This window comes from Marmota flaviventris, chromosome 7 (genome assembly GCF_047511675.1).
Source record: "Marmota flaviventris isolate mMarFla1 chromosome 7, mMarFla1.hap1, whole genome shotgun sequence".
Classification (NCBI taxonomy): domain Eukaryota; kingdom Metazoa; phylum Chordata; class Mammalia; order Rodentia; family Sciuridae; genus Marmota; species Marmota flaviventris.
The window spans coordinates 38514374-38540216 of record NC_092504.1 but is presented as its reverse complement, the minus strand read 5'-3'; the positions used below and the strand labels follow the sequence as shown (position 1 = coordinate 38540216).

Sequence of the window (25843 nt, the reverse complement as noted above, 5' to 3'; positions counted from 1 at the left end):
TAGCATTTTTAAAATATTTATATTTTAGTTGTAAGTGGACAAAATACCTTTATTTTATTTTTATGTGGTGTTGAGTATTGAACCCAGCGCCTCATGCATGCTAGGCGAGCACCACCCTCTGAGCCACAACCCCAGCCGATGACTAGCATTTTTATTATTTCTACTTTACCAATTAAGCTACTTTGAGAGGTTGAGATCACACAGCCTTTGCATGGTCAGGCTGGACCTCAGAGCCAGGCTTGATTGTGGCCTCCTGGCTACTGTTTCTCAGTTCTAGAGGAGCTTGCTTTTACTTAGCTGTAAAAGTTTACAGAGTTTGCTTCTATGGTCATATCCACTGTCTCCGCAGACCTCCTTGCAGCAGTCTAGTGTATGGTACTCATCTACTGATCGTTCTCCAGCCTTTACAGTTTGTAGGCACATCTTTCTTTTTTTTGTCCACCACAGTGGAGACTTATGCTAAAGCAACTGAGTATGCATAAGGAGATCAGCAGGTATAGCTTTTTAGAGTGTGGGGAGCAGTTCCCCTCCTTTACTTCCAACTGCAATACTATAGTCCAGAGGGTAGTCCACACTACAAAATGATCTGATGAAGGGAACAAGTTAGGACAACTTCCTATACCATGGTGAGTTCTAGGGAACAGGGTATTGAAAATATCATTGTTAGTCATCAGCACTGGTGCTCTTGAGTCTCAGATATGCCTACTTTTTCATCTCTACTTCCACCTATTATAAAAGCCATTTGAAATCACGTTCGTTCTATTTAATCTCATAACTCATACATGGAATAACTATTGCGTGACTAATACTTGGTATCCCTGTGGTGTTGCAGTGACAAAGTTCCCGCTCTACTGTGGGAGGATAATGGGAATAAACAAATAACTAAACAAGAAAATGCAGATGGTCCCCAACATATGATGATTTGACTTAAGACTTTCTGACTGTATTGTGATGTGAACTTGATAGGCATTCAGTAGAAACTATATTTTGAATTTTGATATTTTCCAAATTCAGCAATGTGCTCTCATTATGTTCTCTCATTATGCTGGGCAGTGGCCGTCAGCCTTAGCTCCCAGTCAGCCACACAATCATGGTAAACACCTGGTACTCTACAGTGTACTGTGTGGCTAGGTTAGGTATATTTAATTATAATTTTTGATTTAATGATATTTTCAGTTTACAATGGATTTATCAAGAGAAATTATATCTCAAGGTGAGTTTTATCTGAATTAGGTAGTGCTAATGCTGTGGCACAAAGAAAAGAAGATGATTTATGCAGGAGCATTTTAAAATGAGATGCATATGGAAACATTTGCTGTCCTCAGAAAAGGCCAGTTTTCTGAAGTCAGGCCTCTGTTGTGGCTCCCTGGATCCACATAGGGTAGTTTAGCTGCTCTAGTGAAGAAAAGGGAGTTGCTTCCCTTTGATGTTTTTATTTCATGACTATAAATCCCATAAAATATGAAATGATGACAACTTCAATATTATAATAGGAACAATAAAGACAGGATGCAACGAGCAATATATTTGAGCATGAATATGACTTAATGAAAAGCCCACTGGCTGGGTCAAATTGTTTTTTGGCATTAGACTTTTACAATATTTAGGCTGCTTGAATATTTAGTTCTGGTATATTTCTTAAAAGAGGAATTTACTTTTAAGATTGTCAACCTGAATAAAAATCAAAGGGAGACTTTCCAACGATTAATTAAATTTATTTGTGAATAGCAGAGCATCACAATGGGAATATGCCCTCCACAGCAAACTGTGCATATTCAAAGAAGCTGAGGCAAGGGAAAGCCTTTTATGGTGAAACAAGGGTTATATAAGATATTTTTAAACAATAATGCCTGGGTAGAAGGAGCAACAGCAAAGGTGACATCATTCCAAGTGGAGACAGCAGTCATTGGGTGGAAATCTTTACAGAAGTATTTTTGTGTGAGATTGTGATGACCTTTGTGCTAGGTGGTGTTTGTGGCAGTCTTTCATGAGAGTCACTCTTACCAAGCAGTCATGCATGAGAACTCTCCCTTTATAACCTCCCAGATTTATTTATCTATTATTGTAGGGTTGACACAAGTGACTCCAATTTGATTCTGACAATTTTCACAAAGCTCATAGTCTTTGTGCAGTCTTAATAAGGATAAACTTATTGTGATGTTAGTCTTCCTTTATGAAGGCATATCTGCTCCCTTGGGTATTTCAGAGCATTGGGACTATGACTATGTGTATAATCATGTATGTTGGACAATATTTATTGTGTGTGTGTGTGTGTGTGTGTATGTGTGTGTTTTATTAGACCATAAGCTCCATAAGGGCATGTGTTTTATTTTGCTTAGTATCTTTTGGTTTGTTACTAGAATATCATTTTTTCTTGGCTCATAGCAGGAGCTCAATAGAAGTCTATTGGGCGAACAGTGAGCAAGGCCCTTCCTGCCTCTGCGGGACTCAGGGTCCCCTCACTGAGTAACAGCATAAACCCAGGTGAGTAGATGCCTTTAACTATGATGCTTGGCAGCTGTTGGTGAAAGGAGACTTGGACTTGGGATGAGATGAGTTAAATCCCAGCGTCACCATTCACTAGCTGTGTGAACCTTGGGGGAAATCACTTAACCTTGTTTCCTCAGCTGTGAAACAGAGATAATAGCTTATAAGGAGGGCAAATGAGCAAATGAGTATGTGAAAGGGCTGAGAACAAAAGTAAATACTGAGGACAAAAGTATAGAGACAAAAGGGGTGATGTGAGAAGGTTCAAAATAGCATAACCAGAAAAAGGATGTAAACTAAAGAGGTTGTAATAAAGGAGGATATCATATGGGAACCCAAACCAAAATTAATGAGACTAGATGAGAGGAATAGAAAAGAGACATTTGGGAAGAAGGCCAACCCCCTCATGACTATTTTTTTCCAAACCACTAAAAGTGGCTGTCTGCAAAAACTCTGCTTTACAATCTCGTTGCATCCTTAGGATTTGGAAGTAGAATAAACAAATGGAGAGAACTGTCCACAGGGGAGAACTGTGAAGTAAATCCATGAGTTAAAAGGAGTCAGTTTAGGTAAATTAGGGCAGATCAATTGTGCTCTGATAAAATGTCACCTTCTGGCACAGTGGAATCCATTCTAGTAGACCTTTAATGAAATATACGATATTGTAAAGGAAGTCAGAAAGGTTACCAAGGGTTCCTGTTAGAATATTAGGCAAATGGTACCAAAGTACTTTAGAAAGTTGATTTTTCATTATTGTTTGGTTTGATTCTTTCCTATCAAATAATACTACTATGTATTCTAATCACTATGGTTTAGATATAGTTTTGCTTATATTTAAAAAGCAATATTTTATTTGATTTTAAGAAATTAAAAAAACCTTCTGTTGAAATAAATGCTATGCAATTCAATATTTGCCATATTGCACAGATTTAAAGTGAGATCGTTTGTAATTAAGGAAAATAGAGAATGTGAGTAACAAAAATCATTAATATAAAAACTCAGTGCAGAAATGTCTAGTAAGTGGATCTGCACCCCCCACCCTAGGCCTGTCTAGTTATGGGGATCATCATTTAAGATTACTCAGGACTGTTGATGAAGTCTATGTTAGTTTTGAAAAGTTAACTATTCTTCATTCTGCTTTTAAAATCAGTAAGAATTTTAAAAATTCATATTATTTAATTCTAAAAGTCAGAACAAAACTTATCATAATTTCCAATTGAGCATAAGGGAAATTCCTAAAAAGGCCCATCTTTGCTTCCTGATTCTAGTATCTAGAAGTATTCACAATGAAGTATGAGCAGTAAAGTCCAAGTTTCATCCAGAAAGCCATTGAGTTAGGTTATGAAAACAAAACAAAATAAATCACTAAGACAACTTTCAGCAGCACTTTGTTTTTGTATTTTTATTTTTTTCTCAAATTGTAGACCTGCATTGTTATCAATGAGTACTCTGAAAATTTGTGATTAAATCATGTCTTACTAGCAATGGAGCTTTAGAATCGAGTCACTAATAAGAATAAATATTTCTATCTTACTAGAAGTACACTGCATTGGGGTCTGGGGATGCAGCTCAGTAATGCAGTGCTTGCCTAGCACACATGAGGAGGTCCTGGGTTTGACCCCCAGCATTGCAAACCAGACCAAACCAGACCAGACTAGAACAAACTAAAAGTATATTGCATCAAGAAGCAATTTTGTTTTCCAGACCTGTTTTTAGATTCTCTTCTCTAGTTCCCAACTTGGCATAACTGTTCTTTAGAACAGTTCATTAAATAGTGATGTCTATAGGAACATTTTGGTTAGTTATACATCTTCTTGTATATCAGCCCTGCTCTCTAATTTGTATTAGACTCAGTAGTAAGTTCTTAGTGAAGAAAAATGATCCCCTCGTTTCTTCCTCCCTAAGAAAACAAAGTTTGATTGAGAAACAACAGCAAATGAGCCTATTTTCAATAGTGCCCTCCCCTTCCTCAGGGACAAGTGACTTTCCATGGAGCACAGCATGTAGCTGGCTTGTGAAAACTCATTTCTTCTGGTAAGAATGTATCTACATACAATAGCAGAATTACATGTCTCAAATACAATGGAATGTTCTAGAAAAAAATGATTTGATCCACATGCTGAGTGAGAGGGGTAATAGGATACTGACATAATTACCTGAATATAAAAAGTTTGAAGTCCAGAGTATTAGAAGTAATTCTCTTTTATATTTGTTGGCTATGAGCAAATTCTTAGGTAAGTTTGGTGAACACTTCAGCCCAGACTGAAATTTTATAATCTTTCTTTGTCACATGCATTTTATTCTCAATCTTTAAATTTTTATTTTTCTCCTTTTATATGCCTCTGTTAATCCAGACCTTTTAAAATTTTTCAACAACAAAATGAGTTCTTTCTTTTTATCTAATCTTTCTTCATCATCCATCCAACATTAAATTCTTGCTCTTGGGGATTTCTTCAGTGTTTGCTGTGCTATTGACAACTGTGGTTGAGGAAGAAGAATGTTATGAGGACCTGAACAACAGTCTCACTTCTGCTGTTGACCTTGTGTTTCTCTTAAATCACTTTTTTTGGTCCGTTTAGGTATTTGTTTGCCCATCCATTGTCTTTCTACCTACCTGTGAGAGCATTAGTTTCTTTATGTATTATGAGAAAATATGTGTTATATTCTTAGGATTAAAATTTATAATTTGATCATACTTTGGAAAACCATTACACAAATATAACACATTATTATTTGTGTTTTACCAATTATTTTAAGACTTCTGAGATTTAGGATTTCATATTACTTTTCCTGAGTATAGATTCTCTCTTCCCATGGGAATTAGCTATTAGAGAGAAATATAGAGGGAAATATATCTTTTTTCTTTTGTGCAATTCATAGTGCCATGGATGAATTGTAGCTGACTAAATTATAATTTTTCTATCTTTTGTTTTTCAAATGATCTCTCAATATTTAATGTTTTCTTTTGTCTAGGTGAGGAGCATGAGTTTGGGGTCATCTAATTGCTTCAAATGTGGTCTGGGCTCAAGTGTACAGATTTTAAAATTGATAATTTCTAAAGAAAACAATGTCATTAAAACAAATTATGTAGAGTATATATGGGCATATTACATATTAATATAGATACACTGTGTGGTTTGCATGTGTCCCTCAAATTTCATGTATTGGAAACTGGACCCTCAAAGTCATACTCTAATGGTATATGAAGGTGAGGCCTTCGGAAGGTATTAAGGATTAAATGAGGCTATGTGAGGTTCCCATGATGCAAATAGTGGCTACATAGGAAGAGGAAGAAAGCCCTGAGCTCACAAGCTGTTCTGCCACACGATGCCCCATGCTGTCCCAGAACTCTGCAGTTTCCCACCAGCAAGAACGCTCTTACCTGATGTGGCCCCTCACTCTTGCATCTCTAGAACCATAAGCCAAAGCTATCTTCTTTCCAATTACCAGGTCTGTGGTATTGTATTATTAGAAACAGAAAATGAACTCATACACCAACCTTGTGATATTATATGAATTTTAGCCTCTTCCTTTCATGGGCCATTAATAATTATCCTCTTTAAAAACTATTTGTAAAATAATCACGCTCTTTACATTAGCTTGTTGCATCCAGATGTAAGTTACTCAGAAGACAGAGGTTTCATTTCTGGAATTTGCTCTCGATAGCTAAGTACCCCCAGGTGGTTTTCTGAAATTGAGTTTTCTCATGTATAACATAGATATAATATCACTTCACTGAATTGTGAAATTAAGATAATTGTGAACGAGAGAATCTGAGTGCCTGTTTTGGTGCCCAGCACAAGGTTGATTTTCAATAAATGTCTTTTCAAGTCTGATTTTATGAAAACGAGTGCATGCTTTTGATAGAGAAAAACTTACTTTTGTGTCTTATAAGCAAACTTCTGTTTTTGTAGCACAGTGTACACAGTGTGGCATTTTTGAGTCTGCTGCCTGTGTATCCTCTTCCCGGCCCATAATGCTCTTTCACACTGACATCTGCTTAACTTTCCTCTCTGAACAATTTGAGCATCATCTTCATGAAATCTGCCAGATTGCTCTACCTCAGCCCTTATGGTAAACTGAATTTATGTATACCTCTGTCTATTTGTGTTATTTTCATATTTTTATTTGAAAATTTCCTTTTGTCTCATTTTATATTTTGAATTTGGTGAGGTACAAGAAAGGGTTTTGTCCCTAAGTTCTTGGTGCAGAGAAAAATTCCACATGTCATTGGTTGCCTTTGAAAGTGGAAACCATGTTTTGATCTTGACCCACTGAGCTCAACACTTTGTGGGTGATCAATGAATATTATCCAACAATGGGGAATTGTATCTTTTCATGGTATGAGACTCTTTGATCTGATGGCTACAATTTGGTCATTCAGGGGAAAGACTTCCTACAGGTCTTTGAAGGTTTTTGGAGCAGTGTGAAAGAAAAGTGAGATTGGAAATGTTGCTTAGTAGAAGACCTAGTAGATAAGGAAAGGGTCAGAAGTAGACTGTAAAGTGACCTGTTTGAATGAGTGAGGCAGAAAGGGTAGGAAATCCTGCTATTTTGGACAGCATTTATTGTGTCTTACAGATGTACATGTTTGGCCATATTATCAAAGATACCACCTTCTTTTTAATATTGTTTTTATTAAAGTGGAGTTAGCCTTATGTTTGGAGAGAACATTTTCTTCAAGTTCTCTCTGAGCAATCAGAAGAGTTGTTCCCATTCTTATTGAACTTTCCCTTCTAATTTTTCCCTCCCTCAAAATATGATTAATTATTTGACTGTATGTTTAAAGCCTGAAGATTCTGTGTTTAAATAGTAGCTTGATAAACAACAGCAATAACAAATTTAATTTTGATTATATCATTTGGAAAATAATAAAAGCAATACATCTTTATATGAATCAATAAGAGACTATAGAATTAAAGAAAAAATATAAGGCTCCTAAAATCCCATCCCAGAGACCCATGTCAACATTTTAGTTTATATTGGATCAACCAGGTGAGTTTCTGGAATGAAAGAAATGGAAAGTCCATGACTGTCGTTGTGCTCAGAAGAACTGGCTATGTAAGAATATGAAGTCAGAGGCTCTGAGCTGATCCTGAATTGTGATATAGGGAGGATTGCAAATCCTTGTATAATTGTGTGTTTTCAGAAACAAGATCATGGTATACAGATGGTTTTGTGGCTTGTTGATTTTATTCATGACATTATGAGCATCACTGTGTATAGTTATTCTTCTAAAGCATTTATATTTCATAAAATATTATTGTTCATTCCATAATGTTTAGAACCAATTCCATTTGTTAAATGTTTAGATAGATTTCTCTCCTAAAAAACAGTAAACTATGCAGAGATGAATATCCTGCAGATAAATCTACATTCATGACCATGATGGTTTACTTAGGGTGAGTTTCTAGAAATGATATTGTAGTGTCATCAGATAAGCATGTTTAAAATTTGTTTGATACATTTTGTCCTGGCCAGCTGTGATCCCACAGCTATTTGCCCAGGAAATAATTGCTCTACTTCTATCAATATTAATAGGTTGATTCCATATCATATCTACATACTACACATACTTATATGTGTGCATGATATTCTATCTATAACAATTTTTACTTTTAATAATTATTTGTAGAATATACTGTATCTTTTGAGCACAGTAACCTGTCACAGCAAATCAGTTTGTAAACATGTATTTCTGATATGTCTACTTCTAAATGTAATTATCTCCACTTCTCAGGTGCCTGCATGAACATCACCCACAGCCAATGCCAGATGCTGCCTTATCATAACACAATGACACCTCTCATCTCAGTTATCAAAAACATGAAAATGGAGAAGTTCATCAAGTTCTTCACATACCTCCATCGTCTCAATTGCTACCAGCACATCATGTTATTTGGCTGTAGCCTCGCCTTCCCTGAATGCATCATTGATGGAGATGACAGGTATTTTGAAGCCAAAATCATTCAGTGATAAGAATCCAGTTATTAATCAAAATTAAATTTGTTATTGCTGTTGTTTATCAAGCTACTATTTAAAAGTGCCCAAGAGGAACAAAAGTATCCTATGCTACCGCCTTTCGTTTTTGTTACTTTTAGAGGAGAAAGAGACCCATAATTGTCATAACCAGTCGTAATTCTCTGAAGTTGCAAGGGTTTGGTAAACCCAGAATAATCTTATACAGTGAGAAATCTGTATTCAGTGTGTAGGTTGATGCTGTCAGAGGATACTCAAATGCTGTTGCAGTGGTGGTCAGGCAGGAGACACACAACACACCCCCAGGGGTCACTGGAAGAGTTTATTGAAAAGACTGGCAGTGTGGGCAGAACAAATAGAATAAACAGTGCTAGGAAGTACCAGGTTCTGTTGATAGGGAGATGCAGTTCCACCACCCAAGGCTGGAAGAGCAGAAAGGGCTAGCAGCACCTTTTTATTTTTGTGATGCTGGTGACTGAACCCAGGGACAATACTAGGCAAATGCTTTACCACGGAGCCACATCCCTGGGCTGACCATCCCATATTTTAACTTACGAGACAGGCCTAACCAAGTTTTCTCTCTCTGTGTGCCATGAAGGCATCCTCTCTCGAAACAATGGCAACACATAGGGTTGGGGGTCTCCAACTGTCCAGGTGATGTCCCTGGGCAGAGGAGCACAGCCATTGAATGCCCTTCAGTCCTGCAGGGAGAGAAAAGAAGGAACAAATACCCTGACCTCTCTCTCCTGACAGTGCCTCTAACCTACTGAATTCAGGCTCAACAAGAGGACAGAAGGGGACACAACTGATCTGCGTGCTGTGGATAAGATCCAAAATCTAATTTAAATATCATAAACTCCAAAGTCCTAAATCTTATCATCTAAATAATCTAAGTCAAGTATGGGTGAAATTCCGGATGATTCTTATCATCATGAGAACCCTCTGCAGGATAGAGAGTATGAAGAGTAGACAGATGTGGAGGGACAAAGAGATAATTCAGAATAATGTTAAATAGGATAAGAAATAATTTTCAATCAGAATAAATCAATAAAAAGGAGCCATGGACTATTTGAAACACCAAGTATAGTTTTAAAAAATGTTCATAGCATGTGTTAAACGTATGTTCACAAACAACATCAATTATTTCCTGGATTAAAGTGTTAGGAAGTTTTCAGAGTAGTAATATAAGAATAAGTTGCATTTTCAAGTGCAAGTAGGTTTCATGTTATTTGTACTAATTTAATTAGTGTGTAAAATATGCTAGGAATAGGGGAAAGGCATATATTATTTTAACTGCAAAAAGCATGGGTTGCCATTGCTTTGAGAGAGGATAAAAGCAGCGATTCTGAATTGTAGAAGAAAAGGACTATTATTAGACACATCATTCAGGGAAACATTTCATGGTAAGGAACTGGCTGCAGAGGGTTCCTTCATGGAACACACAGAGAAACATGGTTAGGTCTTTCTCATAAGTTAAAATATGGGGTGGTCAGCCCAGGGATGTGGCTCTGTGGTCAAGCATTTGCTTAGTATTGTACCTGGGTTCAATCACCAGCATCACAAAAAAATGAAAATAAACAAAAACACAAAATGGAAAGACAGTAAAGAGGCCCTTTCTGTTCTGAGACAATGGCAATCCAAACGATAATTGCATTGGTTTCTCAGGGCTGCTGTAACAAATTACTACAAGCTGCACAGCTCAAGCAACAGAAATTTATCCCCTTACAGTTCTGGAGACTAGGAGTCCAAAGTCTGCTCTTTCCTAGGGCTCTGGGGGAGAATTATTCTTTACCAGTTTCTGGTGGCTTCAATTCTTTGACTTGTGATCATATCACTTCAGTATCTGCCTCCATCTTTACATAGCCTCTGTGTTTATGTCTCCTTCTGTTCTGACTTTGAACCTTATAAATAACGTTAGGGCCAACCCAGAAAATCCAAGATCATCCTTGTTTCAAGATCTTTAACTACAACCATGAAGACCCTTTTCCAAATAAGGCCACATACACGGGTTCCAGGAGTTAGGGCATGGGCATCTATTGGAGGGCCACCAATCAACATGCTGCAGTGATTGAGAAAGTAAGCAAATGAAATCATGGTCACAGCTTTCTTGTCTATTAAATGACAGTTATACTTTATAAAATTAATATGAGGATTAAATAAGAGCTCAGTAAAGTGGGTGGGGAACATAGCTGTTATAATAGTGCTGGGCTCAATCCCCAAGACTGCAAAAAAAAAAAATCAGCAATAATTATAAGATGATGTATTAAACAAGACATGTAGTATTAATGAAATGAGGAACATAAAAATGTATCCAGGATATATGGTAAATATCAAAGGATTGCAAAAATGTAGGAGAATATATGGTTTAAAAGAAATTAGAATACCAAAGGCCGATGGACCTGGATTCTAGTTCTATTTCTGCCAAATTTCAAATGATTTCACTTAAATTACTCTGCCTTAATTGCTCTTACTTTCTCACTTCTTAATTTCAGAGTGATTTAAGTGAAATTATTTGTGTGCTCAAAAATAGGGCAAGATGAGAGTACTTTCAGCTTTCAGAAGTCTCTAAATTCATTTTGATTATCCTTTCTATTATAGTTCAATCTCTTACAGTTACTCATAATTTTCAGGGCAGTTTTAGTACCCCAAATTTGTTTTCTCCCTGACCTGGTTCATATAAGAGTTTTTCATTTTCTATTACAATGAATAATAATTTACAGTTAGTTTTCAAGTGTCCTTTGGGGACTTATCTTATTTTTATTATTACATTTATTATTATGTTTAGTTTTATAATTGTGCTTTCAACCACTCCTTCCTGCTGTCATATATTGCACACATGGGATCTGCAACCTAATTAATAAACACAATAAGTTCAAAAAAGTAAAAGGCATTGTTGAAAATAATTACAAAATTATTTTGAATTTTACATATTTTATTAATTAGCTTCTTCTACTGTTCAAATAATGGAAGGGTGCTTATATTCCATGCTGGAGAAAATAGCTACTTAAAAACATTTAGAATTTAATTTAAAAAGACTATAGTGGGATGTATAAATGGTGTAATTTTTAGCCCAATTCCTTTGAGACCTCAGATACTCATTAGCTATATGTTCTAATAATGAAGTTGAACAGTTTTTACTTTACACTGTGGGAGCTTTTAATAAATACATTTAGTAAATAAATAACCCAGGCTAATTGGAGTATAATATGAATTCTATGAATTTAAAATTTAACTGATGACTATTTGGGTGGCCATAAAAAATATGTGGGTTAGGAGGGATAGCTTAAAAATATCAGCAAGTTTGACTTCATAATGGCTGCAATTCTAACTGGAGTGAGATGGTATCTTAGAGTAGTTTTAATTTGCATTTCTCTGATTGCTAGAGATGGTGAGCATTTTTTCGTGTAATTGTTGATTGATTGTATATCCTCCTCTGAGAAGTGTCTGTTCAGATCCTTGGCCCATTTGTTGATTGGGTTACTTGTTTTTTTGTTGTTTAATTTTTTGAGTTCTTTGTATACTCGGGAGATTAGAGCTCTATCTGAAGTGTGAGGAGTAAAAATTTGTTCCCAGGATGTAGGCTCCCTATTTACCTCACTTATTATTTCTCTTGCTGAGAAAAAATTTTTTAGTTTGAATACATTCCATTTGTTGATTCTTGATTTTTAACTCTTGTGCTATAGGTGTCCTATTAAGGAATTTGGAGCCCAACCCCACGAGATGGAAATTAGGGCCAACTTTTTCTTCTATTAGACGTAGAGTCTCTGGTTTGATTCCTAGCTCCTTGATCCATTTTGAGTTAACTTTTGTGCATGGTGAGAGAAAGGGATTCAATTTCATTTTGAAATTATGAAGTCAAACAATAACAAGTGCTGGCGAGGATGTGGGGAAAAAGGTACATTTGTACATTGCTGGTGGGACTGCAAATTGGTGTAGCCAATTTGGAAAGCAGTATGGAGATTCCTTGGAAAGCTGGAAATGGAACCACCATTTGACCCAGCTATTCCCCTTCTTGGACTATACCCAAAAGACCTAAAATGAGCATACTACACGGACACAGCTACATCAATGTTCATAGCAGCACAATTCACAATAGCTAGACTGTGGAACCAACCTAGATGCCCTTCAATAGATGAATGGATAAAAAAGAATGTGGCATTTATACACAACGGAATATTACTCAGCACTAAAAAATAACAAAATCATGGCATTTGCAGGGAAATGGATGGCATTAGAGCAGATTATGCTAAGTGAAGTTAGCCAATCCCTAAAAAACAAATGCTGAATGTCTTCTTTGATATAAGGGGGGGTGACTCAAAATGTGGTGGGGAGGAAGAACAGGAGAAGAAAATTGCCTCTAGATAGGGAAGAGAGGTAGGAGAAAAAGGGAGGGAGAAGGGGAATTGCACGGAAGATGGAAGGACACCCTCATCCTTATACAAAATACATGTAGGATGATGTGAGGGGGAAAAAAAAAGAAATGTGTCACATTAGATTGGGTAGAGAGAAGTATGGGAGGGGTGGGGAGGGGGGAATAAGGAGGGAGAGGATGGATAGGAAGGGCAGCAGAATAAAATAGACACTAGTATTGCTGTATGTATATACATGTCTGTATAACCAATGTGATTCTGCAACCTGTACACTCAGAAAAATGAGAAATTATACCCATTTGGATTCAAATGTATGATATGTCAAGATCATTGTATTGTCATGTGCAACTCAAAAAAATGAAAAAAAAAAAACTCAGTAAAATTAGTATATGAAAATAATTGTTCTTACAAAAGTTAAAATTTTAATTTACTGTGTGTGCAAGTTTTTTTTCTTTAGAATTAATACATATAGAGTAAATAAATGAAACATTACCAAAAAAATCAGCATTTAGTACCTAGGAAAAAATTGACAATTTTTCAGCCTGAAGAATAACAACAGAGCATAGAGATGGCTTTTTGATACACAGAGTACATGTAAAGCCTCTCTTTGGAAAAGGAGGCAGGTATTGCAGTCACACGCTTTTGATGTGTGCCCATTACTTTTTCCCATTTTGTTTAAACACTGGGCTTGTGATTTTATCAGAGCTGAGAGGGTGCTCATTTGGCCTGGAAAGCCCATTCCTGGCTTGGTTTCCGGGACTCTTAGGAGACCCTGCTGATTTGTCATCACTCCATTCATATTTTACAGAGAAAAGCTTCCATGATCATGAAATGATGGCTTTAAATTATGAACTTGACATGTTGGTTATGATTTTTTTTTCCTTTGGGAGTACTGAATTGCCACTAGCCCTTTAGGAAGAATTCTTAAGGACAATGGACAGTAGACAAAGGACAGTGAAATAAAAATGCTTTAGCTAGCCAGATGGCCAGAGACTGAAGATTATTTCCCAAACCTAGGAACTACAAGATCATTTCCTTGGTTTACTCAATACCTAGGTTTGCATTGAAGATTGAATGAGTTTCCTCAAAGAGCAGGCTTAAAAGTGCTATGTTTTCACCAAAATTGTATATTATGCATGTTCATAGGAGAGTAAAGAATGTAATCTGGCCAGTGCAGAGAATGCAAATGACAGCTTGGCGGCAGATGAAGCCAGATTCAAACCAGAGCTCTGCCAATGGCCTGTTACAAGATGCTGGATGCTTGCTGATCCTCAGTTTCTTGTTTCTAAATTGAGAATGGTTACATACACTTCATTAGGTTCCTCTGTGGGTATTCTATGGAATGACATCTGTAGGGCTCACACTTGACGACACTATCTGGCACATACATACCAAATTCTTCATAAATAGTCATGCATATTTTTGAAATGGCACTCAAAGGTTGTATGTGTGTTTCCGGAAGAGTCTAAGCTTTATTATCTCTTTTAGAGATATAAGATTTGCATTTTTCTCTCCTCTTTCCCCCTTTCTAATCCCTGATCTACTTCGCTGCCAAAGTGATCATTTAAAAACACAAACTGCCTCTATCCTTCCAGAGATTTTCTACCAGACATAGACTTCAAGCTATACTCCCTGCTATGATGTTTGAAGCCCTTCTTGCCTCTCTAGTGTTAGGGACTCAGCTCCAGCCACACTTCCTATTTCTCAAAACTACTCACCTCTTTTCAACTTCCTTTGCCTGGAAAAATCTTTTCCCCTCACACTAAGCCCTTGGATTAAAGATACTCACTCTAGAGAAACCTTCTCTAACCACCCTTAGTAAGTTTCTTGTTATCTTTTCATGGTAGCATGGAGATATCCCTTTTTGTCTGTCTATGTATGGTTTGTCCTACTTTAAAACTCCACAGTTTTTTTTTTTTGTTGTTGTTGTTGACTTAGCACATTGTTGTAAGTGCTCAGAACAGTGCCTAACATATAGTACATGCTGAATACATATTTGGAATGCAAGGGATAAGTAAATGTATGCTTGGATGAGGGAGTCCTCCTCAATGTCTAGGTTAATGGGACTTCACAATATGCTGACTACAATTGTACATATTTTTGTATAATTAGTATGTTCCTGAAAATGTAAACATAATTCAAACTTCATATGTGTATTAAAAGAATTGAAATTTTACAGTGACTTGAGAGATATTTCCAGAGATGACTTAGCTTCCTTCTGAATAAGCTTCATTTGACAGAACAACGAGTTAAAATTGACTTGCACATCTCCATCATTGTTGAAATCCAGGACCTAAAAGTTGAGGATACATTTAGGTGGTGCTGGAGGATTGGGATGGTGGTTTTGAGCTTTCATTTTAATGTTGTCCCACAGGCACTTAGTTAAAAAGACTCTGGGTCAATTTCAGTTGAAAATCTTCAAGTGACATAAAGAGCCAAACAGAATGTGATAGAATAGCTAGAAGACAATGACCAGGGTGGTGATTGAGAATCTGTTCATGTACAGAATAATAGTTGAGGGAAGTGAGAGTGAACCTCTGAGGGTGTACCATGGCCATCTTCAAATATTACTGAGCCATGGCATGGAAGAGGAACCCCACCTTTCTCTATTCTACCACAGGGCAAAGATAGAATCACTATTTGAAAGTCATTGAGCAGTATATTCCAACTTAGCCAAAGGAAGAATTTTAAGAATAGTAAAGTTATATAAATATAAAATATAATAACAGTCTCAGAAAATGGTGTGTTTGCTATCACTGGAGCAATTTAAAATGACTGATGAGAACTTATTGAAGAGACTGGGCAGGTAAGGAATCCAGCATCCTGTGATAGATTTTTCCCATTGACTTAAGGCCATTCATACTGACAATAAAAAAGAAGGGGATCTAAAAATTTATGAAACAAGGTGAATGAAATTAAATTATTCATAACTTTTTTCAGGGACATTTTTATGTTTGCTTAATTACGAGAGAATCCACTTGGATTTTTTATGAGGAATTGCGTAACAGTATCCAGTAACAACATGTGGTCACCTAATTGTCCTCAGAAAAGATGGGCTGACTTAACTTTAGGACGTCAGCTTTCCTAAGTGGGAAGTGGCAAATTGGAACTCTGCTACCCATAGCCCTATTTCTCTGGATAGTAATTTCAGATTCTTACCTTAATAAATGTTAAACGGGTATTTAAAGTATATTACCTCAGGAAGGTGCTAAATTATCTACTTTCGTGGTATGTGTCTTGGGTGGTTTGACCCTTGCTCAAAGTTAAAAATTTATAGTAGAACTGTTAACTCCACATGTTAAATTCTGGCCCTGTGTCATCCTGCTTCTCACAATTAATTCTGTGAATTTTGTTTCTAAAACCTAGATAAAGGTCAAGATTGGCATTCTTCTGTGTTGATTTCTTCTATTTACCCTATGTTCATCTTTTAAGTATTTGCTTTTAAAGTTTTAAGTAGGTAAATAAAAGCTAAAGACATATTTTGTTTCAGCCACCAGTAGAGAAAGAAAAACAATGTTAAAAGAAATAAGAGATATTTAAAATTTCATTTTGGGAAGGTTCATTTCTTATAATCACCCTAGAATTCTTTACAAAAGTAACAGGTTTCCCTGGTAAGAATAAATCTTGGTCCCATTATTTGAAGATGCAATGACATTTTTCTATATTATGTTAAGAGTTCTTAACACATGCATGTAGACATACAGACACACATGCTAATTCTGGTAAAGGAGGCAAGAGGAAACTTCGAGATGTGTTTATGGCTTTGATGGTGGTGATGGTTTCAAAGGGATATACTGATAATTTGTTGAGTTGCATACATTGAATATATACAGCTTTTTATATGTCAATCATACTATAATTAAGTGGTTTGAAATTTTTTTCCTATCATTTCAAATGCATCATAATAGGGTTTACCTGTTTTGGCCTCTTCATTTTAGAAAGCTGGACTGAGGCGAATGGTCAAGATGGGCACCAAAGTTGTTATTGGGATTATGTCTAAAAAAATGACTATTTGTTATCTAAACACTAAAAAGCCTCTTTCTTATCATCAAATTTCTACTACTTCACATCTTATATTGCCACATCATTTTGAGTGGAACTTTCTTAATAATGTTATAATAAAAAAACACACACACATTTGTTTATCAGGTAATTTTGGAAGACTTACTGTGTCCTTAGTTAGTTCATAACACAGCCAGTGACAATCTACTATATAAATTGCAACCCTGAAATCATCCTAAAGGCCAATTGGAATATTGAATTTGAAACAAATTTTTTGAGAACTTATTAGTTATATAAAGTCAGTATAAACTTACTTTTATCTTTTTCTAAATAGATAATAATTATACACTGATAATATATTTTACTAAGGATTTTAACTATTTCTCAAAAACTTTATTGTGTTATATTTGGGAATAAATGGAAACATTATAGAATGATTTTTTTATAATTATAATTTAAAAATGTATAGGTCAGAAGTAAAAGAAAAAAATTAAACTGTATTGCTGTTACCAACAATATAGTGAAAGTCATTTCCTGGTTACTTCTCTGAATGCCTCTGCTAATTTGGAGGCAGCAGTCTCTCAGTCCTATCAGTGCCAATACCTGAGTGTTCAGCGACACAGGCAAGATAATCTGCTTTTTGGCAGTATACATGGAATATCCATTGATAGATGAGGTTTCTTTTTATGAACCTATAGGTAATGTATGGTCAGACAATTCAGATTACTTTTATTTCACAACTATGCAAAGACAGAGAATCAGTCCAGGACAGATCGAATCTTGCTGAAAATGCCTTGTCATGCTTCTGACAGTGTCTCAAGCACATATATTTTGTCAAGTTCAGTGGAGTAGTTTGTTTATATTTCTACTCAATAATTCATTGGTATTATATGGATGTGACTAGAGTTTAGAAATAAAACTTGTGATTCAATTCTTTCCGAGATCCATATTTATGGCATCCTTTTATGATGGGCAAAAATCAAAACAGCTGCAAAAAAAATAACAATTTCAAGTTTCCTTTGTGATTTGTTAATTCCCTATCCCATGGGCCTTGGTGAGTATGCCAAATACTAATGAGAATCAGCATTATGCTGGTTAGAAGGGTATGCAATTTTATATACCCTTTCGGGGTTGTGTGGCTTAATGTTATTCACATCTGCCCTAATTCAATCTGTGTTTCTCTGTTGTTATTTTCTAGAATTTCTCTATTTTAAGTGGGACATCCTACAATTGGCATATAAACAAGATAATTAATCTGTAGGGTTTTCACCTATAGCAATTAAAAAAAATTTTTAGTTGTTGATGGACCTTTAATTTTATTCATTTATTTCTATGTGGTGCGGAGAATCGATCCCAGTGTCTCACACATGTGAGGCAAATGCTCTACCACTGAGCCACAACCCCAGCCCTCATCCATAACAGTTTTACTGACATTTTCTTCTCATGTGGAAATGATTTAAAGATTCAATAAGCACAGGTAAAGTTTGCTGACCTGAAGGAGATGGGGTCCCTGGGCAGGGGCAGTGTAAGCTCTGGTACAGTCCACAAGATTGGGACCTACGTGGTGATGGTTCTCCTCCCAACTTTGCTACTGAAAGCTTTATCCCAAGCAGGGAACCAAGTAATCCTCTGCAGGTTGCTCATTTATTTCTATATAAGTGTTTATGGAGTGCTGACTCTGCAGTCTAGGGATACAGTTTGAAGCAAAATAGACAAGAATCTTTGGCCTCATGGAGCTTATATTGGTGGGAGATAAGGTCTTGCCAACAACATGTAGTGCTTGGGAGTGTCCTCTTTCAACTTTTAATATCTTTTTTTTCCTTCCCCTTCCTTCTTCTCTTTTTTTTTTTCTCTCTCTCCCTCCTTTTCTTCCTTCCATTATCTCTTCCTCCTCCTCCTTCTTCCTTCTTTCCTCTTTCTTGTTTTCTCCCTTTCTCTTTGTGGTACTAAGGATTGAACCCAGGGGTGCTCTACCACTGAGCATTCCCAGCACATTTTATTCTTATTTTGACACAGGGTCTCAATAAGTTGCCCAGGCTAGCATCAAATTTGCTATCTTCCTGCCTTAGTCTCCTGAGTCACTGGGATTACGGTTATGCACCACCATGCCTGGATGATATCAGTGTCTTCAACAAGTTGGGAAAATGAACAAAAGATAGAACTTAGCTGAATCCTCTGCTTTAGAGTAGGTCACAATGGTACAGTCCTGGTTTTTTTGGAGTTTCTGACCAGATTTCTTGTATCCTAAGTCTAACATCTTACAAGGTCTCTTTCAATCACCAGAATGTGCTGACATAGAATCTGATGCTATTGGCCCATAATAGGGAGGTGATGAATTCAGGCTCACTTGTGGATTGATGTCCCTGTGTTATCTGTAGTTCTTGTGTGAGGAGGCCAACTAGGCAAGATATTTTGAAGTACTGGACTAGTATCCTAGTGTTTGGCTGTGAGATCTCCTTCTTAGGTTTCAGTTTCTTCACAGTGTAAAAGGGGAAAATGGGAGTAGATGATCTTGCAAGACTCTTCCAGCATTAACGTTCTCTTTATGGCTAAGTAAGGGCCCCAGCTCTGGGAGCTGCCTGTGACTTCTGACTTTGTGAGCATTGTTCATTGAACAGCTCAGCCTAACAAAGACAAATTTAGGAATGTATTTTCAAAAAATGATGGCATGAGTCTCATCGATGAATAGCACAGCCAACTCAGTAGCTTGCCTCTGACAAAGTGATGTGTTGAAGTGTATTGTTACCCATTGCCGGGGAATACATTATCATACTCTTAGCAGCTTAGAACAACACTCATCTTTACCTCACCGTTTCTGTGAATCAGGAAGTTGAGAGTGGCTTAGCTGAATTCCTTCCTTTAGAGTCGGTCACAAGGGTGCAATTAAGGTCTTGGCCAGGCTGGTGTCTTATCTGAAGGCTTGACTGGGGAAGTATCCACTTCCAAAAGCATGGGAATCTTGGAGTATGTTCAATTTTTCAAGGACTGTTGGACTGTTAGTGCCCAACTGGCAGTTGGACTGAGTTCACCCTCCGATCCTTGCCATATGGGCCTCCCTAATATGGCAACTTGCTTCATCAAAACTAGTATGGAAGAGGGTATGCTAGCTAGCAAGATGGAAGTCATAGTCTTTTGTGGCCTAATAATGGAATTGATATCCCATTACCTTCCATGGTGGAAGCAAATGACCAGGCTCACACATTTAAGAGGAGAGACTGACACAGGGCAAGAATGCCAGGAGGCAGAGATAATTGGCAACCATCTCAGAATGTGCCTGCTGCAAAGTCTGTCTCCTCCCACCCTATGGATGAAGAGCTCTCCTAATGTATTTAAATCCTGACACTAGTATGGCAATATGTAAAACAGTGGATGTGTAACTGATGTGATTCTGCAATCTGTATACAGGGTAAAAATGGGAGTTCATAACCCACTTGAATCAAATGTATGAAATATGATATGTCAAGAACTATGTAATGTTTTGAACAACCAACAATAAAAATTAAAAAAAAAATTTAAAAAAATCCTGAGCTCTCCGAATATATTTAAAGGCTAGTTAAAAAAAAAAAAAAAGTAAAAATTGACAACTAAATGCAATGTGGGATCTTTTTTGGTGGTATTTGAATAGGGCCTTTAGTTTAGTTAAAGGTATTATTAGCAATATTCATTTCCTGGTTCTAATAATATTGTAGCTATGTAAGATAAGTAAATTATGGAAACTAGGATGAAGGATATATGCAAAATTTATGTACCATTTTCATAACTTCTAAGTATAAAAGTCATTCAAATTAAAAGTTAGAAAAGATGTCATCTATAAAATTTAATAATCTGTTAGCCATATAAACTTAATTCTGTGGCTGTAGCTTATTCAGTAATTTTAAGTTTATGTCCTTATCAGAACTTTTTTGTAGATAAAACCCATTATGGATATACAATATAACAAAATTTGTAAAAATTTTGTTAAAATTTTTTAAAGAAAATTTAAATAAATTCTCTAAAAGTTTTGGAGGTAAAATGGATAAATTTTTGGTAGGGATCACTTTAGAATATCATTCCTAGTGAAAACACCATAAAAATCTCACTATCACCATATAGTAGCATTATTTATTTGTTTATTGAATGTTTCAACAGATAATTATAGAAGTAGTATAAGAGCTTTCCTCTTTAATTTTATTTGAAATGTGTCAAGGACTTTTGCACAATACCAGATATACTTCACACATCAATTTAAAATAATCACCATTTCTAAAATAGTAATTCTGATAGCCAAAGTGGATCCTCCCTTGTGATGAGCACTGTTTTTCATTTGTCAGTCCACTTGTTGCTTGGATATAGATACTTATATTCCAAAATAGTGTGGCCTGTCTCACCACACTGTTCCATGTGATGAAAAGCAAAATACTTCAACCCTTCATAGGCAGTGGAATTTTATGCAAAGCAAGAACAAATGGCTCCTCGTTTTGCTTACTGTTTAAAAGGACAGCTAGTTATTAATATTATACCACTATGTCACACGTCCTGGTCCAGCAATTTAAAGATTATGGCTCTTGGTTGGTTATAACTCTTTAGAGAGCTATTTTGAAACACTCTAGACATTTTTCTTATGTTCTATTTTTAGATTGAAGGGTCTAATGGTATTTTAATGTCTCTATATATTCCCATAACAAATCCTGAGAAAAACGCTTATTACTTTTGAAATTTAGCAAGGCTGGTGGGATTATCAGTGCTCCTCTGAGAAGTATTTCATTAAAGAGTGAATCTTGATTTACAGAATGTCTGTGGTAAAAGGATTATGAAAAATGGTACAAACTTCAGATTTTCTAGAACCCTCACTTTTCAAAAGAAGAAGCTGAGTCTTGGCAGGACTGAACTGTTGGCTCAAGATCAGACAGTGGAGAAGTGGCCATGTGAAGGTTATAGGTGGTAGACTTAGAAAAAAAATGACCATGGTAACAATGAGAACGTGTTAGTTTCTGAATTAAAAGACCTAACTTTAGAAAATGGAAACAGTTCTGCTGGGCCCCTGTATCAAACTTCATTGGTGTTGCCCTGGAAAGATTCTGAAAAAAAAGATGTGGAATGATTTTAAAAAACAAAAAACAGTGGCATCAGAAGTGAGAAAAGACCTGGGAACTGCTTGGGAGAGGTCATTTGTAGTAATCTTCCACACCTTCAAAAAATGTTAGATGATATTTTTATTCAATTTCCAATGGTGCCTGAAATTTCGTCAAAGACTGCTTTGTGCCAGCAAGCAGTCTTCCTTTAAAGATGCAAAAATTGCCAGAAAAGTAAGTGTCCATCTATTTTTGTGTAATATTCTGTTTCCCCGCCCCCATCTCTTATTTGAAAGCCTACTTAAGATCTGCTACAGTGGGGAGTACAGTTTTGATTGCAGGAAGGGAAGAATATGTTCTAAGTACTCTGGTGGATGTGGTTTTCTGGGTGGGGTGCTGGAGTCAGGGTGGTCAGGATGGCATCAGGACACTAGGACCCTGGCTAGGATGAGAAGACAAAAGGGGCTTACCAAAGACAAGTCTTCTGTGGGCTGTCTCACACCTAGATAAGAAAATGGAAACCTCTCTTTGTCTTCCTTGGCCGCTTTAAAAATACAATATTTCACTGCAGGTGTACTATACTTTTGTCAAATGAATTGAGATCCCATCCACCCTGTATGTAGCTGTGCAATGGGAAAATACATATCAATTTGCAAATTAACCTTGAGTGGTACTATTGAAACACATATTCATGAAGAACGTGCCTGTAGTAAGTTAATTGAATGGGTCCTTGGGTTAATCTGCCTGGATTCTAAGCTTGGATTTGCCATTCATTACTCAGTAGGACAAGTTTCTTATTTTTCCTGTGCTTGTTTGCTTATCTGTATATTAGAAATAATAGTAATAACACCTCTCATATAAGGCTGTTGTGAGAAATACACAAATTAATGCTTGTGAAACCCTGAGAAAAGTGCCTAAAAGTGTAAGCAAATGCCTAATGATCTATGTTCTCCACATTCCTTAACTATGTGCCCCAGTTTTGTTTATGAAAATATAGTCTAACTTCTCTGGAATAAAATGTAGTGAAGGAGATATTTTAAAATGGTGTTATTTAAATGATACTTTCTTATTTCTGTAAGTATCTAATATATTTTCTGAATAGCAATCATGTGTCTTTTTATGCCACGATACTGGCCTGGAACAATTCATATTTCATTTACTAAAAGTAATTCTTTCTGGTATAAAACTTCTTTTCCCAACCTTCACTATGAAATTTGGCTACATATTAAGGTATGTAGGTAATTTTGTGTCAGGATTCTAAAATATGCTCAATTTTTAACATGATGTTCTGAAATTCAAAAACATTTTTTTATTAGAATGTAATTGTTGATAATTCATTTTCTACATTTTTATATTTAACAAGGTCTTTCCCTCCCCCAAGATTCTTTGACTTCTCTGTTCCATTTTATCTCAATGGCTGGCATACCCATTGTGTTACTGTAATCTATAGAAGTAAGAATGGTGTGTTATATATGAGCTTGTTTGATTAAGGAGTTTTTTTTAAATCCAATTATTAGGCCTTTATTTGAGAACAGATGATATGGGAGAGTAGGTAGAGCATGGCCTGAATGTTTAAACACCTGGGATCTTTCCCACTTCTGCTTAGGAAGCTGCTGTTAGGAGCTGTGTGACCTTGAGTACATCCCAAATTCTACAGTGCCTGTGCTTATAAAATGGAGGAATTGAATGAGGTGTTGTTTAAGGTTTCCTACACATTTAATATTGTATGATGCTGTGATATCTTATTATGTCCACATTTGTGAAGTGTGTGCTTTGATTTGACTGACATATATGTCCCCCCCCCCCCCCCCAGTTTCCTTAAAATCCATTGAAATGACTTTGGCTGATGACCAGCAAGGACAAAAAGATGCACCCTCCAACTGTAAGGTAGAGCAATCCACCTGCATCTGAAAGGAAACAGTTCATGGCCTTGGCCTTGTTAGCATCCAACTTTCTATCCACAGAGCTGTGGGTCTGGGCGGGTTTGATTGCATCTTAGGTGAATAAAGACAAGCTCCAGGGACATCATTATTCTTACCATTAACAGATAATTGTTTGTACTTTTCTATCTGCAGAAGACAAAATAAAAATCTGAAAAGATAAATGAATAACTGTGCAAGGTCTCCTGAGTTGCCACTTTGTGTAATGTTTCTTTTCTAGGGATGCTGGGGGAAGTTAAGAACAACTTTCCTTTGTGTATCTCTTAGTGATATTTTAAATTTCTCAAAGGGAAGTAAAAGAAACAAGAGTAACCCTATTTTGTGACCTACTTCTGCTTTTGCAATTTCGAGGCCTTCATTCCCCTGTTAAATTTTTCCTTTTGATATCCAGTAGAAATCTTTTTTTTTTTTTTTTTTGGATTGGCCAGTGTATTTTAGCAGAGAAAATTTAAAAATAATCATTTGAGATAAATGATTACCTACTACTATCTACTACCACAAGAAGTAGGTAGATGATGTATTAGGGAATACATTATTTTTCTAGAATCCAGATAATATGATGACTGAAATCATTGCCATAGGGCTGGATGCAGAAATTTAAGTTGTTGACTGTAGGAAATATAAGTTCAAATAACATTACAGCACTAGTTGCTAACATTAATATTTTTTTGAGGAGTATTTTAGTAAAATATTCATTTTGACCATTTTCTTTTCTTCTAGGCGTGGCCTCCTGCCCTGTAGATCTTTCTGTGAGGCTGCAAAGGAAGGCTGTGAGTCTGTCCTGGGGATGGTGAACTCCTCCTGGCCCAATTTTCTCAAATGCTCCCAGTTTAAAAACCAAACTGAAAGCAGCAACATCAGCCGGATTTGCTTCTCCCCACAGCAGGAAAATGGAAAGCAATGTAGGTGTCTGTGTTTCATTTCATTTTTACATTTTAATTTGGGTATACCATTCATACAGGATGTATACAAATAACTTTGTAGGCCAATCATTTTAACATAGTGACCAGATCCCAGATCAAGAAGCAGATTCTTAGTAGCACCCAAGAAACACCTTCAGGCCCATCCCAAATATTTCATCTTCCCCAAAGAAATCTCTATCCTGACTTTAATCACTTTGGGTAATTTTGTTTTTCTGAACTTCATATAAATGAAATCATAGAGTATAAAACATTTCTGTATCTGACTGCATTTGCTTAGCATTATTTTGAGAAATTTATTATGTTTTCATCTTGAGGTTAATTCATTTTCATTGTTATGTATTATTCTAATATATTATTATATATTAATATATTTCTCTGTTCTCCTCTTGGTGGACATTCATTTCAAGTTTTCAGCTATTATGCATAGTAATGCTATTAATATTCTAATAACGTGTCTGAACATGGTTATGTATTTGTTTAGCAAAAAAGTTTTAAAAAATGGTCATTTAACATCTATGTATGAAATTGCAGTTGTTCCACATTCTTCCTGACCTTTGGCATTGTCAGTCTTTTTCATTTTAATAATTCTGGTGGGAATATTAATGGTATCTCTGTGGTTTTAAGTTGTATTTTCCTGATGACTTTGATCACATTTTGAAAATGTTTTGGTTATTTTTTCAATTTGTTCTAATTAGTCATATATGACAGTAGAATGCATTTTGACATATCATACATAAATGGAGTATAACTTCTCATTCTTCTGGCTGTCCATGATATAGAGTTACACTGGTCATATATGCACATAGGGCAATAAGTCCTATTTATTTTACCTTCCTACCTCCATTCCCCCTCTCCTCCTTTTACTCCCCCCTGTCTAAACCAAAGCACCTTGGTTCTTCCCTAGCCCCCCTATATTTGAATATCCTTTTTTTGATATGTTTCTAGAAATATTTTGCCCATTTCTCATATTTTTATTATGGTTTTATACACATACTGGATATACACATTGTTATGGTTTGGATCTTAAATGTCCCCAAGGACCCATGTGCTAAAAGCTTGGCTGTCAGCCTTTTGTGATATTCAGAGGTGGT

The 25843-nt window shown here is 36.1% G+C and overlaps 1 protein-coding gene across 1 annotated transcript in view; it reads left to right on the top strand.

Moving 5' to 3' along the window:
• The window catches only part of Corin (corin, serine peptidase), a 280126-nt gene that overhangs the window by 95613 nt on the left and 158670 nt on the right, over positions 1–25843 (top strand). The window contains exons 4-5 of the mRNA XM_027937642.2: positions 8228–8435; positions 24550–24731. Coding sequence (XP_027793443.2) covers positions 8228–8435; positions 24550–24731 — 390 coding nt within the window. The remainder of the gene's footprint in view (positions 1–8227; positions 8436–24549; positions 24732–25843) is intronic.